At 37.5% G+C, this 18,669-nt stretch overlaps 1 protein-coding gene across 5 annotated transcripts; it reads left to right on the forward strand.

The window, feature by feature from the left end:
* Positions 1–751: 751 nt before the first annotated feature.
* Positions 752–18,442, forward strand: LOC108891777 (uncharacterized). Of its 5 annotated transcripts, XM_018689094.2 has the most exons (15): positions 752–856; positions 3,657–3,971; positions 5,034–5,135; positions 5,359–5,460; positions 5,684–5,785; positions 6,009–6,110; positions 6,220–6,269; positions 6,491–7,132; positions 9,243–9,842; positions 9,988–10,713; positions 11,744–13,544; positions 14,788–14,964; positions 15,971–16,147; positions 16,720–16,766; positions 17,079–18,442. In XM_018689094.2, the coding sequence occupies exons 2-15, from the start codon at positions 3,952–3,954 to the stop codon at positions 17,603–17,605; spliced, it is 5,175 nt and encodes a 1,724-aa protein (XP_018544610.1). In that variant the 5' UTR covers positions 752–856; positions 3,657–3,951; the 3' UTR covers positions 17,606–18,442. The 5 variants fall into 5 exon arrangements, with proteins under 5 accessions (XP_018544610.1, XP_018544611.1, XP_050923758.1 ...); XM_018689095.2 differs by lacking the exon at positions 752–856 and having other exon boundaries at positions 3,609–3,971; positions 6,048–6,110; XM_051067801.1 differs by lacking the exons at positions 752–856; positions 5,684–5,785 and having other exon boundaries at positions 3,609–3,971.
* The last annotated feature ends 227 nt before the right edge of the window (positions 18,443–18,669 follow it).

Genomic DNA, 18,669 nt, shown 5'->3' on the forward strand with positions numbered 1-18,669 from the left:
CAGACTCCCTGGAAGCTCCTTGCATAATCCAGAAATGCAGGCTGTCCTTGCTGTGTCCCTGGGGATTAAAGATCCCTTCTCTCTCCTCCCCCTCTACCTTATTGATCAGGTAGATGGTGTACCCAACATCATTTTGTATTTGCAAACTGCAGGATGTACTCCCCCATCACCTCTTAACAGTCTAGAATACAGATGAATATGGCACTCATACTGTACTGTACTGAAGATTTAGTGATGGCGCTCTCTGCCAAATAAGTAAATGTAATGCATGTAATAAAAAACCTGTAGACAGCTTTTCCGGTTGTGTAATGTATTAAAATTGTCTACTGTAAACACTGATATACTGTACATTAACTTAACTTAAATGTACTCGAAAAAACAGTAAAAATTAGGACCATTTACGTTTAACTTCTGACGGTGAAATATCGTGCAATCACCGGTAAAAAAAAAAAAAAAGAAAGCACTTCGATCGTAAACTGTGCTGCTCTTGTTTTCCCACCGATGCACCGCTGTCTGTCACTGAAACAGGATCCGGGGTTTCCATGCCTCTACCAGAAGGGTGGAAACAGCGCCCCCAAAACCCGCAAAAACATATCTATAATAACAGGCACACACGCTTGCACCCAGAAGCCATATGTGTGTGACCGTTGTAAATTTCTTCGTTGTGGGACTAATAAAGAAGCATCTTATCTTATCTTAATGTAAGGGTGAATTTCAGTAGCTTTCGGGGAGGAAGGGGTGGGGATGGGAGCTGCCGCTGACTGAAAAAGAAACTGAAAGCGTAGCGTGTAGAAGAGAGAAGCCCACTGCTGTGTGAATTATATGCGATTCAAGGATTTTAATTTCACTTGTACTGGTAAGATTGATACAGTCTGTATACTTTGTCATCATTTCAATCAGGAGAGACTTAGAAGAAAAACATGCACGAATTTGCATTAGAATAGAATTTTATTGTGCACAGGAGAAACAGAGTTTTGGCACTTAGACCCCAGCAGGAAGTAGATCACCATGGGAAGCATTCAGATTTTAAGTGGTGCGTCCGATATATGGATATAGGAAACTAACCCCCCTGGAGCCTAGACCTGGTGGCGGTGATGGTGAGTAAGGCTTAGTCAGATCAAGTATTTATGGCATGATCAAGGTTATCTCAAGGCACTTTTATTATATCATATTATTATATTATATTATAATATTATTTTTATAGAGCACATAGACTGTCTCTTATGTTATTGCGTGAGCGACCCAACAATTCCCACCATGAGCAAGCACTAGGCGACAGTGGCAAGGAAAAACTTCCTTTTAAGAGGCAGAAACCTTGAGCAGAACCGAACTCAGAGGGGGCGGCCATGTGCCTTGACCGGTTGGGTTTAGAAAGACACAGAGAGAAAGACATGGAGGAGAGAATGAGGCCTGAGGTTGGGACGGCTTTCTGTGAGGGAACTTTTGATCAGGGGTAGATGGAACATGGCCAGGCATCCACAGTTTAGGTGGTAAAGGGGAGGAGGTGGGTCATACAATGTTGCGATGCTGAAATGACAGCTGAATGACAGCAGAGAGAGAGAGAGAACATTTTAAACTGATACAGTTTACAGGTGATTGGCTCTAGATGGGTGTATCAGGTTGTAGTTGGATGAATACAGAATTAGTGCGTAGACAGTCTCCCTGATTGAACTTTCGCTAAGCTTCATTTTAATCTGCGTCCAATATAGTCATTTACTATGGGCCTGTATTTTTATTAATATCGGACCACATTGTTGCATACAAACTGCATTGCTTTACAAACGTTCAAATGTATTGCTTTCCTGATGATGTCTAAGAATGTGCTTGAATTGTTGCAGCCTTTAAAATACTGCGGTCAAGCCAGCCGCCGTTTGTTTCTCCGTGGTCAGCCGACACTAAAATTTGAGTGCATTGGAATGGTTACATTTAAGATTAAGTTTAAGATGCTGTAAAAACATATTGCTCCATAATTTATGACCATGGCTAATATATTTGAGTAGAACACATCTCTGACTAACCACACACTGAATATTATTCATCTTTACGGTATCATTTTAGAGAAATTCTAAATTAAAAGTCCCACATCTGTACTTTGATATGGTTACATTTCTTAAGTTTGAGATGCTGTAAAAACAAATTGCTCCATAATTTCTGGCAATGGCTGATATAGCTAAGTGCAGGACATCTCTGACTACTCACATAAATAATATTAGTCTATCAAAGCTATCAAGTGAAAGTGGGTGTCTGCCTCAGCATTTCCAAAAGTCTCAGTTTCTGCCTGACCAGACTAAAATGCAACCCCAGACTTTTCAAACCAAATTTGGGCCAACAGCCTATCCAAACATCTCTGGCTCGAAAATAACATACATGATTTTAAGTGTGTGCCACCATTTTAAACAATGACAACCTCACTCCATCACGGTGCACAGTGTTTGGATAGAGAGCACAGAGCCTTGTGAAGATGGCCTCCACCACTCTATTGCTGTCAGGACACTGTGCAGGACTGTGAGCCCCAAAGAAATGTGAGATGGTGCTCTCAGAGGCCAACCAAGAAGTCGCCAAGTCCTGCATGGCTCTGTAGCACCCTATAATGAAAAATAACAGCTAATTTTAAAATTTTTAATAGCAGCCATGAATACTATTAATACATTAAGAGCACAGCCAGCATGGTTGTCTTTCTGTAAGTTTGATTCATACTTTTACAAACGGACCCACTGCAGTCCTCAAGCATGAGATGCACAATGAGTACAATAGATTATAGATTAAATGCAATTCAGAGTACACACTATCTAACAGAGTTACATCTGAAAAAGAAAAGAACAACATCTTCAGGAGACTACACAGCTGTGCAGCCACCTTATCAATTCCTGTCCTTGATGGGGCTAGGAGCCCTGCCAGTTTAGCCTTGCTGGTGTGCAGAGAGTGAGGCCCCCGTGATCTGATTGTTTGTCTGGTGTCTCCACTGTCCACTTTGCTGACATGAGAACTGGCTGCAGAAGAGTTGAACATATGATATTTCATAAGGCACAATTGAAGTACAATACAAGTGATCAAGATTATCAATAAATCACAATTACCATGAATCATATGAGAATTTCCATTACAGTACACATGTGGGACTTTTAATTAGGAATTTCTCTAAAATATGATATGGTAAAAAACTTCCAGAAATTATGGAGCAATATGTTTTCATGACATCTGGATATCACAAATTCTTCATTTATTTGTTTCAATGCATTTACCATAAAGGCTAGAGAAACAAATGTCAGCTAATTGTCCCTTTTTACCTTTGTGATGCTTATTTCCTCTAATCACATCTATTTTGTACATTTATAGCATAACATAGTATTTACTCCTGAGAAGGGCTAAACGTGTGCTTACTATCTTTGTTAAGTTAGCCTCTTCATTTAAACAAGTCTTTGAGGTAATGTCTGCCGTATGAGGAAAAGTGGCCATCAGTCCTTAATTACACTGTATTTGACATGTATCAAGCTACACATCAGGGTCAAGGTCCACATATTACAGTTGATTTTATTAATCATTAACCACTGAGTTGTTAGGCTTCTAGACTTTGCTCATATTTTCTTGATATACACAAGTCAGTGGAGCTGAATGAATTTTTCTATTCAAATGTTCGTATAACCATTCTACTGTAGTTCTTGACTGGATTTAAATTGAGAGGGAGCAAGAGGATCTTCACATAAGCCAGTGTGGAGGGAGCCTGCATAAAAGCTTGTTGTGTCAGAGGGGAAGCCATCTAGTAAAGACAAAGAGTGTCATTTAAGCAAAGAAACTCTACTACAATTGTAGCAACCTGGTGAAAAAGACAAGGAGCTGGACATAATGTAATTCTGTAACAAAGAAACAAGATGCAAGCACTGCATTCAACCTCACTGGAGAGAGAAAACAGGCAAAACTGTACCTAAAACCGACATATCTGAAGAACAGGCCATGACCACGTCAACTGACAAGTAAGTGGATCTTCAGCTGGCTGAATGTGTTTATTGAAATAAATGTGTTTATTGTTACTTCACTTGAATGTTTCACTGTGCAGGATGATGTATCTTCAGATTTTCATACTAGAATTTTTAATATATTACAATATTTTAATATTAATATGGTCAGTGACTTATGATGGCATACATATACAAACACTTTAAATTAAAAATACACAAAAATGAGTTGCAGCCAAATCACTTTACTTACAGGTAGACTGTCTCTATTTGGAGTGGCTGTGACTCCAGAGTTAGAGCAGGTCAATGGTTTGATTCCCAGCTCTTCTAGACCATGTGCCAAACTATCCTTGGGCAAAATAGAGTGCTTTATATACATACAACAAGCACTATGTGTGAATGGGTGAATATGAACTGTAATGTAAAGTGTCTTGAGTGGTTGACAGTGCAGTTCATTTACCATAAAAAGTGTTTTTTCCAGCTTCATCTATTCTATAGTAATAGTTTAAATGATGATCTCACGAATGTGTACATTTATTCTGAATTATTCATTGAGGGAGAGGGAGTAAATGCAGTTGTAATTCATTTTAACAGTGTAATTGAATTTTTGTTGTGGAAAAATAATATCAGACTCAGATCACTCCTCAAAGTTAAGAATTTTTATATATTGAAACATGTCTGGAAGGGAACTTTTCACTTTTATTTTAAAAGCAGGTGTGATTTAAAACATTTTACAATCTGTGTTAAAGGTGGCTTGAGGAATAAAGACCAGTCTCTCCTGTACCCACTGTTACCATGATAATTGAGAAGCCTTACAACTTAAAGATTGAGAGAGGGTAGAAAAAAACACTATGTGCATGTATACTGTAAAAGCTATAAAACACCTAAAATATGAAATAAATGGATTCTGTTCCCAAATTTCCATGAGAGAATCTACAAAATGTTGTTGTCTAACATGCTGAAGTGTGAGTTAAAACATTAATACAATCTGTGTGTCAAATAGAAAATAAACTGTAAATTACATCTTGAAGCTCAGTTAAAAGTGTTAAGGTTTGACACGTTCTACAATCTGTGTTAAAGCCCAGTTGACAGAGAAAGACCAGTCTCTCCTGAACCCAGCAATGTTTCTGTGAGAAGTGACCGATCCAAGGAGGAACCTTACAACTTCAAAACTAATCCAAGGTAGGAAAAAGCAATATGCATTTATATTGTTAAAGCTGTACCAAATTTCAGGAATCTAAAACCAGGATAAGATAAATTTGCAATGTTAGGGCTTTAATACACAGATATTTGGAGTCAAAGAGAACATTCACTGTAAATTACACCTTGAAGATTAAAGATAATGTTAAAGTTAACTGTGTTAAGTTTTGACACCATAAAAACATTTCTACAATCTGTGTTAAAGCCCAAGTGACAGAGAAAGAGCAGTTTCTCCTGTACCCAGCAATGTTTCTGTGAGAAGTGACCGATCCAAGGAGGAGCCTTACAACTTCAAAACTGAGTCAAGGTAGGAAAAAGCAATATGCATTCATATTGTTAAAGCTGTACCAAATTTCAGGAATCTAAAACCAGGATAAGATAAATTTGCAATGTTAGGGCTTTAATACACAGATATTTGGAGTCAAAGAGAACATTCACTGTAAATTACACCTTGAAGATTAAAGATAATGTTAAAGTTAACTGTGTTAAGTTTTGACACCATAAAAACATTTCTACAATCTGTGTTAAAGCCCAAGTGACAGAGAAAGAGCAGTTTCTCCTGTACCCAGCAATGTTTCTGTGAGAAGTGACCGATCCAAGGAGGAGCCTTACAACTTCAAAACTGAGTCAAGGTAGGAAAAAGCAATATGCATTCATATTGTTAAAGCTGTACCAAATTTCAGGAATCTAAAACCAGGATAAGATAAATTTGCAATGTTAGGGCTTTAATACACAGATATTTGGAGTCAAAGAGAAAATAAACTGTAAATTATACCTTGAAGATTAAAGATAATGTTAAAGTTAACCATGTTAAGGTTTGACACCGTAAAAACATTTCTACAATCTGTGTTAAAGCCCAAGTGACAGAGAAAGAGCAATTTCTCCTGTACCCAGCAATGTTTCTGTGAGAAGTGACCGATCCAAGGAGGAGCCTTACAACTTCGAGATTGAGACAGGGTAGGAAAAATATGCATGCACGGTGTTAAAGCTAATAGAGCAGTGAAGCCTGAGACATGCATTTCACATCATGTCTGTATTGACACAAACTTCTGTCTGTTTTGACCAGGAAGCCCATTCAGTCTGAGGATGATCCACTTAACTTCACTGGAGGTTCAGGTACTCAGACAAGGATACATTTAAGAAAAGAATTAAAATTTCATAACATTGAATATTACATTTCACCATCCTAATGACATTTTGCTCTTGGGGCTTTAACTGAAGGTGTAACACAATATTATAGTTACATGACACTGTCATCATATTGTTCTAGAATGGGAAATTACTGCAGTGTTGTCTTTGAGGGCTTTTATAATTTCCATTGTATTTTCTGATGCCAGGGAAAGATGCCAGAAGCGAACTCACAGCAAACCTGAAGAAGAGGATCCTCAAAAATTATGGACATGAACAGAGTCAACAGGAGACTAACACAGAACTCTATGAGATAAAAACTGTGAAAAAAAAGGAACATAAACAAAAATTGGTACAAAGCTACAACGAAATATTCACACATTCAAAGAAAAACAAAGGACTAAAAGTGCTGATGAAGGGAGTGGCTGGTATTGGTAAAACATTTCAAACAAGGATGTTCATGGTTGAGTGGGCAAAGGGAAACTCCAACAATGACATAGACTTGATAGTGTCATTTCATTTCAGTGAGCTGAATTCAAGAAGAGAAAAAACGCAAAGTATGGAAGATCTGCTTAATGATTTCTTCAATATCAATCAACTTGGAATCCCCAACTATGACAAATATAAAGTAGCTTTTGTCCTTGATGGCCTGGAAATGTGTGAACTTCATCTTGACTTTGAAAAGAACAAGGACCTGACTGATATAAAAGAGAAAGCCTCCATGGATGTGCTGCTAACAAACCTCATCAAGGGGAAGTTGCTTCCCTCTGCTCATCTCTGGATCATCTCTCAACCTTCAGGAGTTGACAAGATTCCTCCTCAGTACATTCATAAAGTGACAGAATGTCAAGGTAAGACAGAAATTCACACTGACATTGTCAATGACACTCAACTTAGACAAAGTCTTCATGGCAGTGGACAGATATAGATGTTGACAAATTTGTTGTACCCCTCCATGAAAAAGAAGAACCAACAAATATTTCTGAAATAATTTGAAACTGACAAAAATTTATTTATCCATGTTAAACAAAAATCATTGCTTTTGATTTTTGATTCAACTGAATATAAATAATAAACCAAATTTAAATGACATAGACAAAAAAGGTGGTACCGTTAACTTAATATTTTGTTGCACAAGCTTTAGCAGCAATCACTGCCAACAAGTGATCATGGTAATTCACAATGAGATTTCTGCCTCTGATAACTTGTATTTTGGCCCACTCTTCCTGAGCTCTACTGCTCTAGGGATGCCCTCTGAACACTGCATTTTCCAGATCTTTCCATAGATGTTCAATAGCATTAAGATCAGAATCATAGAGGACCATTTAAGAACAGTCCAATGTTTTTTTTTTTTTTTTTTCTCCAGCCATTCTTGAGTACTTTTAGCTTTGTGTTTTGGGTCATTATCCTGTTGGAGGATCCATGACCTGTGACTGAGGCTGAGCTTTCTGGCATTGGGCAGTATGTTTCTCTCCAGCATGCCTTGATAATCCTGACCATTCATTGTGTCCTGCACAGATTCAAGACCCCCTGTGTCAGGCACAGCAAAACAGCCCAAAACATGACTGAGACCCCTCCATGTTTCACATTAAGTATGGTCAACATAAAGCTGACATTACTTGCCAGAAATCTCCAGTTTCGTTTCATCAGTCCAAAGGACATTCTCCCAGAAACTTTGTTGCTTGTCGACATGCATTTTAGCAATTTCCAATCTGGCTTTTTTATGTCATTCTTTCAATAATTGAGTTCACTTGGGTCTCCTTGCATGGAGCATATTGATATCTAAAAGGTGACAGATGGCGTGATCAGATAGTGACTTACCTTGGAGTTCAACTTGAATGGCTTTGGATGTTTTCCCTCCCTCTCTATCTACCATCCACACTATCCCTCTGATCAGCCCGGGGTTGCATTTCTTCTTGCAGCCACGTCCTGGGAGGCTGACTACAGATCCATGAATCTTATACTTTTTTATTAATATTTGCAACTGTAAGACACAGGAATGTCAAGCTGCTTGGGAATAGTCTTATAGCTATTACCTTTAAGATGGTTATCTACAATTTTTTTTCTGAGCTCCTTAGACCCCCCCCCCCCCCCCCCACCCATGCTTTCACAATGATACCAAACTACACAGTGGCACGTTTTCTCTCTTTAAATAGGCTGATTGGCTGATAAAAAGATTGAAGGCACCTGTGACACTAATTAAGGTTAAACAACTAGTTTGATTAGAATTCAGTGATTTATAATTTTTTTAGGGATACCAACAAATCTGTCCAAACTAGTTTTAGCATATCTTAGTAAAATAAACAATAATTAATTTCTTTTCACTTTATCAGTTTTCTCTATCAGTTACTATAGGCAGGCAGGGATGCATGACTACTGCTTTTAATTTAATTACTTTTCAGGAGGAGTGAAACATTGTTTCAAAACGCTGAAAGGGTACCAACAAATTTGTCCACTTCTGGTATAATGCCCTTATATTCTGGTGCATGCACCTCCAAAAATTCAGATTACCTAATTATAACATCAGTGTGATTTTAGTCATTTTGAAAAAAAATTGCAAGGAGAAAAAAAGCCTGCATACATTATGATTTTATGGAATCGTTTTGTCAAGAATATTTGCAAAGTGTCCCATATATCCCAGCATTACATTTGTTTTGTCTTTTGCAAGGGGTCTTTCATTCTTAATGAAGACTTGTCTTCTGTAAAAGGGATCCAAATCAAGTGTTATGTTACAAGATGTACCATCCAGAGGAGTTCTTCAGAACTTTGCAACCCAAATGTTTTCTTCTTAGTAATGGTTTAAACATGATCTTTAATGCATTTAAAAAACTACAAGCCAGCACATGCTGACACTGCATTACATAGATGCCTTAATGTCTCTCAGATTGCAAAATTTCTGCCATTACAACATATCTCCTTCTTTGAAGTCTGACTAATTTCTACCATATTTTCTCACTTTAGAGAAAAAACACAAACTCACAGCAATCCTGAAGAAGAGAATTCTCAGTCAGTATGAAAAGGACCTGAGTCAACAAGAGACTGAACTCTATGAGATAAAAGAACAAAAACTTGTCAAAATCGCCAATGAAATATTTAAGAAAAATGAAGTGCGAGCAGTGCTGATGAAGGGAGTGGCTGGTATTGGCAAAACATTTCAAACAAAGATGTTCATGGTTGACTGGGCAAAGGGAAACTCCAACAAAGACATAGACTTGATAGTGTCATTTCATTTCAGCAAGCTGAATTCAAGAAGAGACCAAGATCAAAGCATGGAAGATCTGCTTAATGATTTCTTCAATATCAATCAACTTGAAGTCCCCGACTATGACAAATATAAAATAGCTTTTGTCCTTGATGGCCTGGAAAAGTGTGAAATTAATCTTGACTTTGTAAAGAACAAGGACCTGACTGATATACAAGAGAAAGCCTCCATGGATGTGCTGCTAACAAACCTCATCAAGGGGAAGTTGCTTCCCTCTGCTTATCTCTGGATCATCTCTCAACCCTCAGGAGTTGACAAGATTCCTCCTCAGTATATTCATAAAGTGACAGAATGTCAAGGTAAGAAACTGGGACATTTTTATAGCTCATATTATATTGTCTCATCTGTATGTGTCATTGATTAGTTAGGCATAGAAATGTAATTTTAGTTGGAAAATACAACAGAAGCTGGTATAATATGCTTAACATTGTTTGGTTTATTCAGAGACCTTGAAGCGCCGGCAGCGGCTGGCAGCAAACCTGAGAACAAGATTTTGTGAAAAATACACTCAAGTTGAAGATATCGATCATCCAAACCAGAAGAACACAGAACACATAATTAAACGAAACAGCACTGGTGAGGTCAATGATAAAAACAAAAATGTGCAGACTGAATCAGTGACAAAAGTGAATGCAATTTCTGACATCTTCAAGGACAAAAAAGACCAAACAATCAGAACTGTGCTGACTATTGGAGAAGCTGATATTGGAAAATCCTTCCATGTGCAGAAATTCATGAAAGAGTGGGTCAAAAGTAAGGATAAACTTTTACAGAAACATGTCACTTGGACGAAAGATTCTGTATTGGGCAAAGATGCTGAAGAACTTATATTTCCACTTAACTTCTCTAAGCTTAAAGAGAAAAAAAAGAAAAAATTCAGCTTGGTGGGACTTCTTAATAATTTCTTTGAAGAAACCCAGGAATCAGTAATATCTGACTATGCAAAATTCAAAGTTTTATTTATCTTGGATGGACTGGACGCTTCTGAACTTTCTCTTGACAAGGGCGACATCTTGACAGATGTCAGAGAGCCAGCCTCAGTGGATGTGCTACTGATAAACCTCATCAAAGGAAACCTGCTTCCCACTGCGAAGTTCTGGATAACGACCCGACCTTCATCTCTTGAACTGCTGCCTGTTGACTCAATTGACAGGATGACAGAAATACGAGGTTAGTTCATAAAAACAGATGAAGGCTGTTGAAGCTTCATAAGTATTGGTACAGTTAAACCATGCATGCATGTTTACAGTAGCGCTGGCCCATATTAGATTAATGTTATTACTTTAAATTTTTGTTTTTATTTTAACGTGTAAAATGTCTCACCCTAAAAGAAATGTAGATGATAGCTGGCTGTATTAGCTGCCTTGAGCATCAACAGTCCTGTAAACTGTGATGTAATTAGTTACACTAAGTGCAACCAAAGATGGTGTCCCATCAAAGTTGCTCACTTGGCTGAAAAAAGTCTTGCTCTATGGGTTTGTCAACACATGGAAGGCCCATAGAGCACAGAACACAGGCATTGGAGACCAGTCAAGTCAGTTGAGAGTATGGGCATCCAACACTTCTGCTTGTCAATCATTTAATCACATAGCTTTGATTGATTGAATCTATTTGAGGATTAAAAAACACATATAACACTGCACTGCAGTCATTACATATATATATCTAGACTCCAATTTTTTTCAACTGAATGGATCCAATTCTGATAATAAAAAGAAACAAAATGTGGTTAGCAGCCACATGCAGCTATTAGATTTACAGTTTGTCAAAACTCAAAAACAGATGAAGATGATGACTCACTGTAAAGGATTTTTGCTGTATCTCTGTTGAAATGTATTATTAAGGGGTTTTATCTTTTGTCTGGACTGCAATGGCAAGGCCAGCCTTAGAAGCATGAATGTCCGACTGACTAAATAAAACTTTGAGACAGCAAACTCAAATGTGTGACAGGCTTGTGAGCAAGTGACAAACAGAAGCATACATTTTGATGTTAAAATTAGGATTAAATATGTCATGATGATATTTAGCCACTTCTAAAGCTGATTCTTAACACCATAGAATGTGCTGAACAATGTAACAAAGGGTGCAGATAAATAACCACAGTGTGTACTGAAATTTCTTTTAAAAAACAACTGTGTAATCCAAGGTGCAATAGTAATTACTGTCAACAATAACTTAACTTAAAAATATTTTCTTTCAGAAAAGCCTGATGTCGTAAGTCAACGAAAACTCAAATCTCAGCTGAAGGAACAATTTACGCTGGTGTCTGAGGGGATTGATAGGCAGAAAACCTCTGCTTTTCTGAATGAGATCTACACAGATCTCTATATCATAGAAGGGGAGAGGGGAGAGGTCAATGTTCAACATGAATCCAGACAGGTTCAAGAGGCAAAATTCAAACCAGTGAGAGAAGAAACACCCATTAAGTATCATGACATCCTCAACCCTGCATCTGGTCAAAATAAACCCATTAGAACTGTGCTAACGATTGGGGTGGCAGGCATTGGAAAAACATTTGCATCAATGAAGTACATGCTGGACTGGGCTGAGGGTACAGCCAATAAAAACATATATTATACATTTTCACTTCCTTTCCGGGAGCTGAATTTGAGAAAAGACGGAGAGCACAGTTTCGAGGAGCTTATTCATCAGTTCTTCCCTGTTATGAAGACATCAGAAATAAACAACTATGACAATTATGAAATTCTGATTGTCCTGGATGGCCTTGATGAATGTCGCCTTGATCTTAACTTCAGTGAAAGTATGGATTGGACAGATGTGAGAAAGGCAACCTCAGTGAATGTTCTGCTGATAAACCTTATCAAAGGAAACTTGCTTCCTAAAGCTCAAATCTGGATAACCTCCCGACCTGCAGCATCCAATATTATCCCTGCTGGTAAAGTTGACCGGGTTACAGAGGTTCGAGGATTCAATGATGAACAGAAGGAGGAGTACTTCAGGAAGAGATTCAGTGAGAAACATGTGGCTGAGAAAATCTTGTCACATGTCAAGAAATCGAGGAGTCTTTATATCATGTGTCACATCCCAGTCTTCTGCTGGATCACTTCAAAAGTTCTAGAGGACTTTGTAAATCGAAACCAAGAAGAAGGGATGCCCAAGACTCTGACTGACATGTACATTCACTTTCTTTTGCTGCAATGCAGACAGGCTAATGTAAAATATGGTGGAGAGGAGACAAGTGAGAGTTTTGAGACAGATTCATGCTGGAATACAAGGAACAAAGACACTGTCCTATCTTTGGGAAAACTGGCTTTCGAGGAGTTACAGAAAGGAAATCTTCTCTTCACTGAAGAAAACCTGATAGAGTGTGGTATTGACATCGAAAAAACTGCAGTCTTCTCAGGGTTATTCACTCAGGTCATACGAGAAGGCTGTGGGTTGTACCAGAAGAGTTTTTTCTGCTTTGTCCATCTGAGCATTCAAGAGTTTCTGGCAGCTTTTTATGTCTCCCATAGATTCAATAATGAAGGTGAAAATCTGCTGACCAAACCAGCTTCAGTGGTTGGAGACTTGCCTGCATCATCCTTCTACAAGACAGCAGTGGACAAGGCTTTAGATAGTGAAAATGGAGACTGGGATCTGTTTCTCCGCTTCCTGCTTGGTCTCTCCCTGGAGACTAATCAAAATCTACTGCAAGAGCTGCTGAAAAAGGCAGAAAATAGCGGGGAGACAAACAAAGAAACAATTAAGTACATCAAAGGGAAGATCAGTGAAGAAATCAGTGATGCAGACAAAAACCTCAATCTTTTCCACTGTTTGAATGAGCTCAATGACCACTCTCTTGTGAAAGAAGTTAAGAAGTACCTGCAATCAGAAACGCTAGCATTTGAAAATTTCACTACCTCCCAGTGGTCAGCTCTGACCTTTGTGCTGCTGATGTCAGACGAAAACCTTGATGTGTTTGACCTGAAAACGTACCTGACATCAGAGAAAGTTCTTCTGGGAATGTTGCCGGTGGTCAAAGTCTCCAAAACCACTTTGTAAGTACTTTAAAAAAATTTGTTCTCACAAATGTGATTTTGTTATCTTGCTATACACTGCATATAAAATCTAAATCTATTTAATTTTCACATTCTTATTTTCAATAAGTTGTTCAATGACGATCTATCATTTGGCCCTGTTATGGATATCAGGCCCTACCCTCTACAAAATACACAGCATGTTATGTTTCTGTCCACAACACAATATCTGGTCCTTGATTAGGGGTAGCTATCTCCAGAGGAACAAAGGTGTTTTCATGAATTTAATCTCATTTTGCTATCCCACACTGCTTCTAGCTACCTCACCTAAGTCAAAACTGTTAGCTGCCTGAATTGTTCACACTAATGGACAAACAAAATCTCACCTTGTTTCCTTTTTACATCCAGTGATTTTATTTCTAAAAATGCTTACTCTTCTAAATACTGCTGCTAGACACATTTCAGTGCATGGTTTGGTCAGGTATAACCCCCTTGAGAAAGGCTTGTTTCTTGAATGTGAAAGTGAAGCTATACTTTAATACTAAAGACATGCTGGGTCTTTACCTATCCATTTAAGCTAAGATTTTGGGGAGATTGAAGCACATTATAAATTAATCCTTGCATTAATCTAATCCTGCCTGCCTGTATACCCTACATGTCCCTCCAGCCAAGTTTCTTCTTTCACACATTTTCCAAATTCACCAGGCAACTCTGCTTTGCCAAAGACATGGTCCTTGCACATCTAACAGCCTTTTTTGCCTCTGAATGAATTAAAGCAATCCCCCTCAACGCTCACATTAACTACTAATTGCCACTGTCTGGTTTAGTGACTGAGGCATAAAATAAGTCTTAAATCAGGTGACATGTTTTCCCCTTGTTGTGGGCCAAAATTGAAAATGTCTACATGAGCAATCAGTCTCATCTTTTGATATGTTCACTTCACTTCAAATCTACAAATTGGGCCCATGTAAACTTAACATATGAATGCTTAAATATAATTACACATCACAGAGGAAAGTAGAGGACACAAGTGCAACAACACTAACACAATCCCTCACTGTCTTGCTGCCTCCCATTATCGTAAAGCCGAAGAATTAAACACAGTCGGCCAGTCTAACAGTGAGTAAGGTCCACCTGCTCTCGTGTTTCTGGCTTAACAGTGTTAGGAATGAGGGCTCACAAGTTAATTGCTCCACCAGGGGCTCTTTGACCTTTCCACAGCTGATGTTTTTGGCAAAATCTCAGGTTCCAAATCTTTTCACAGGCTGAGTTGGTGTGAGCTCTCCGAGGAGTCCTGCAAAGGTTTAAGATCCTCAGTCCTCACTTCTGCATCCTCTAATCTCACGAAGCTGGACCTTAGTCATAATGACCTGCTGGATTCAGGTGTGGAGGCACTTGCTAATGGTCTAAGGAGTCTACATTGCAAACTGGAGATTCTCAAGTAAGTGTACATTGCATTTATTGCACATTTTATAGTGAACAACAAAAAACCCACAAAATGTGTTAAGAAGTCATCTTACTCATGTTTGAAAGAAGCTCCCAGGCCAGTTACAACAGTCCTGATCTAACCTCTGGGCTAGTCTTTGTTCCACTAGCTTTTTTTATTGACCATTCTTTCACAGATTTTCTTTTTGTGTTGCTGAGGTTTAATATGTATATATATATATATATATATTGATATACTTAAACATTGATTAATTTGTTAGGGACACTATAGAAAACATTTTGATGGGGAAGGATGCTAACTCTTAAATCAGATTTAAATAAAAATCAAGGTCCTACCTAGTGCTGCTCATGCTTTCTTTGGACCCATTGGTCTACAGAACGCTAGTATCCTAACCCCAGTGTATCAGTATCTAAAAGGAAGGTGCAAATAAAGATTCCTGTTAAGGACAGAAAATACTAAATTCTAGCCATGTTTCAAGGGTTAAAATGGCAGTCAAACATAACACAATGATACAACAACATACAGACACACCATTCAGTTGAAGAGAGATCAAGTGTGTCAAGCAGGGTCAGTGACCAGCATCTCTGTTTTATCGGAATGTAGAAGCAAGAAATTATGACATCCAGTTTTTCACAATAGACAAGCAGGCCTCTAATTAAGTAATTTGTGTTTAATCATCAAAGAAAACAAACTTTGATTTTTGGGTTTTTGGTGTTAAAAGGGAACAAAAGTGAAATCACACTTTCCTTCACATTGTACTTTACTTGTGTTTCCTTTGTGTTCATATTCAGGACACATATTTAAGTAATTATTCAGCATTAAGGCCTGCTCACACATTTGACTGCAGCTGTCTAGATAATTCATAAAAATGCAGTGACAATGTTAATCTGTCATCAGAAAAAAAGGTAACCGAATTTAAACATTTTAGATGTGATAACCATAATAACAAACTTGCAAAATCATTTGTGTGTGTATGTGTGCCTGTGTGTGTGGTCTGTAGGCTGTCAGGTTGTCAGGTGACAGAGAAAGGCTGCTGTGACCTGGCTTCAGCTCTCACATCCAACACAGCATCCCACCTGAAACAGCTGGATCTGAGTTACAATTATCCAGGAGAAAAGGGGAAGAAGATGCTTGAAGCTATAAGAGAGGATTCAAATATGAAGCTGGAGATACTGTGGTATGTTAAGATGTTGGGATGTGTGTTTGTATGTGTACACTTGTAGTAATCAAGCTCATTTTCCTAGAACAAGTTATACTGAAATTACATCTACATTTAATAGACGCATAAGTCATCACTTATTTTACTGATTCGATTCATTATGATCGGTCCAGTTCAAAGACTCATATGGATTGACTTGTTCATTGTACGTTAAGCTAAGGGTGGTTGCTTCTCTGTTAACATACACAATGTAATAAGATACTGAAATCATGTTATTTTGCTTTTAACATATCAAGCAACAGGTTTTTGAAGAAATAGATATAAAGTGCATTCTGTCCTCTCAATAATACCACATGTACTCTTCTACTCATTTTTCTTTACATCAGGTTACCTACACAGACACACACACACACGCACACACATACATACCCTGCTTCCAGTATAATAAAAGGTGATTACATGTTTTCATTGAAAATGGCTACAACCCACTCCCAGTAGTAAAACTAATGTCATATATCAAGACTTTACAGGATTGGACTGAAGTTGAAAATTCCTGTTTGTGACAATACTACTATCTTTTTTTGGTACAGTTTGGAACATGATGGGAAGCATCGGTTAAAGCCAGGACTGAAGAAATGTAAGTCTTTTTCTAAGATTTACACTAAGCTGATGCCTGATGATTTTGAAATGAGTCCTATTCACTCATTGTGGAAGTTGTAATTATGTATAATTTTTACTATTAAACATATGTGATGTTTAAAAGTTGCTGCTCATTTTTTCATAGCAACAATTTTAAAATCAGAACCAAAATTACAAATCAAATATCTACTTTTCACTAGTTTTTGTTGTTTTGTTTGTTTAAATAGTTTTTAATATTTTGTATTCTTTTAATCTGAATCTTACACAAAAACATGCCACACACTGAATTATGTCTTTGTCTTTCTGTTAGATGGTACAGATCTGAAGTTTGATGAAAACACAATAAGCAAGAGGCTTGTTCTTTCTGAAGGGAACAGAAAAGTAAAAACTGTACAGAAGGTGGAGGAAAAGGTTGCACGAACTGTAAATGATGACAGGTTTAAGAGGAGTCAGGTGTTTTGTGAAGAGGGCCTGAAAGGTCTCTGCTATTGGGAGGTGGAGTGGAGAGGGACTGTTGGCATTGCAGTGTCATATAGAGATGTGAGTAGAAAATGGGACAGTAGTGGTGGCCTAGGATGCAATGAGATGTCCTGGAGTCTGCTCTGCTCGAGGACTGAATGCACTGCCATGCATGGGAAAACATCCAAACCTATTCAACTGCCCCCTAGCCAAAAAATTGCTGTGCTTCTGGATTGGGAAGGTGGTACTCTGAGATATTACAGTGTCACGTCAGGAAAGCTAAGCCTCATATACACCTTCCACGCCAAATTCACAAAGCCACTCTTCCCAGGCTTCTGGTTTAAGAGGGGCTCTGTGACTTTGTGTGAGATAGACTGAACGTTTCTGTGGTGCGAAAACACAATGACTTAATGCTTGACATTTTGATAGATTAGCAAAACTGGATCATTTCAATATCGTCAAACACTATATTGTGCTGTTTTCCAGTGTTCATATTATATATCAATGTTAGAATTAGAAAGGAAGAGATAAAAACATGTCATGTTGATAATGTGATAGATGAAGAAAACAAATACAGACTGTTGTAGAAATGTAAAATATCAAACTGTTCATTATATTCACAGAATTAAAGATTTCTGTTATTTCAGAGGGCCACTATTTAAACAGACTCCTCTGTGATTAGTTGTTTTTGTGAGCTAATAAAAATTGTGTGATTTAAAAAAAACAAACAAACCATACTTAATGTTTATTACTTTATTATTTGCCTAAATTGTTGAAAACATCCAGGACTTCTTTTGTAAGAGTTTTTTCTATTAAAGGTTTAAGGTAGTTTGTTTCTTCCACAAGTCAATGTGTTTCATGTTTGAATGTGTAAGCCTGGGTTGGACTGTAATAAAAATGAAAAGTGTTATAGAAGAACTGCCTCTGTGCTAACCCACAGTGTGTTGGTAGAGAACTATGGTACTATAGAAATAATGTGATATTAGTTTGTTTTTATTTAATGAAGGACATGGATGCCATAGGGATTTAATTTTGGAATATTTACAATACGTGCACTCACTGGTATACATAAAAGTACTTTGTAAAATATATATATGAAAGGATGAAATATGCTGACTAATGGGATTCTTCTCTATACAGAAAAGTTATTTTCTCCAATTTATGTTGTTATGCTTGTAAAATGTACTGATTGAATAAATAATGCTTCTTTTGAAATGACATGACCTGTTTGTGTGTACAGTATACACATTGATAGATGTACAGTATATGTATGTATATGCATAACTGTATATTTTCCTTAATTGGTGGTACTGAAGTTTCTTTCTCATCCTAAATTAGTCTATTTTGTTACCTATTTGACTTTTATTATTATTATTTAAATTTCATTATCTTGTTAATAACCTTCTGTGTTTGTAGGATGGAGGGACAGCACAACAACATTG

This window comes from Lates calcarifer, unplaced genomic scaffold (genome assembly GCF_001640805.2).
Source record: "Lates calcarifer isolate ASB-BC8 unplaced genomic scaffold, TLL_Latcal_v3 _unitig_201_quiver_872, whole genome shotgun sequence".
NCBI classification, from domain to species: domain Eukaryota; kingdom Metazoa; phylum Chordata; class Actinopteri; family Centropomidae; genus Lates; species Lates calcarifer.

Excerpts from the sequence above, each read along its gene's own strand:
- LOC108891777 (XM_018689094.2), top strand. The coding sequence starts at position 3,952 with ATGACCACGTCAACTGACAA. Across the intron at positions 3,972-5,033 it reads ATGACCACGTCAACTGACAA|CCCAGTTGACAGAGAAAGAC; the intron begins GTAAGTGGATCT and ends TCTGTGTTAAAG. Across the intron at positions 5,461-5,683 it reads AACTTCAAAACTGAGTCAAG|CCCAAGTGACAGAGAAAGAG; the intron begins GTAGGAAAAAGC and ends TCTGTGTTAAAG.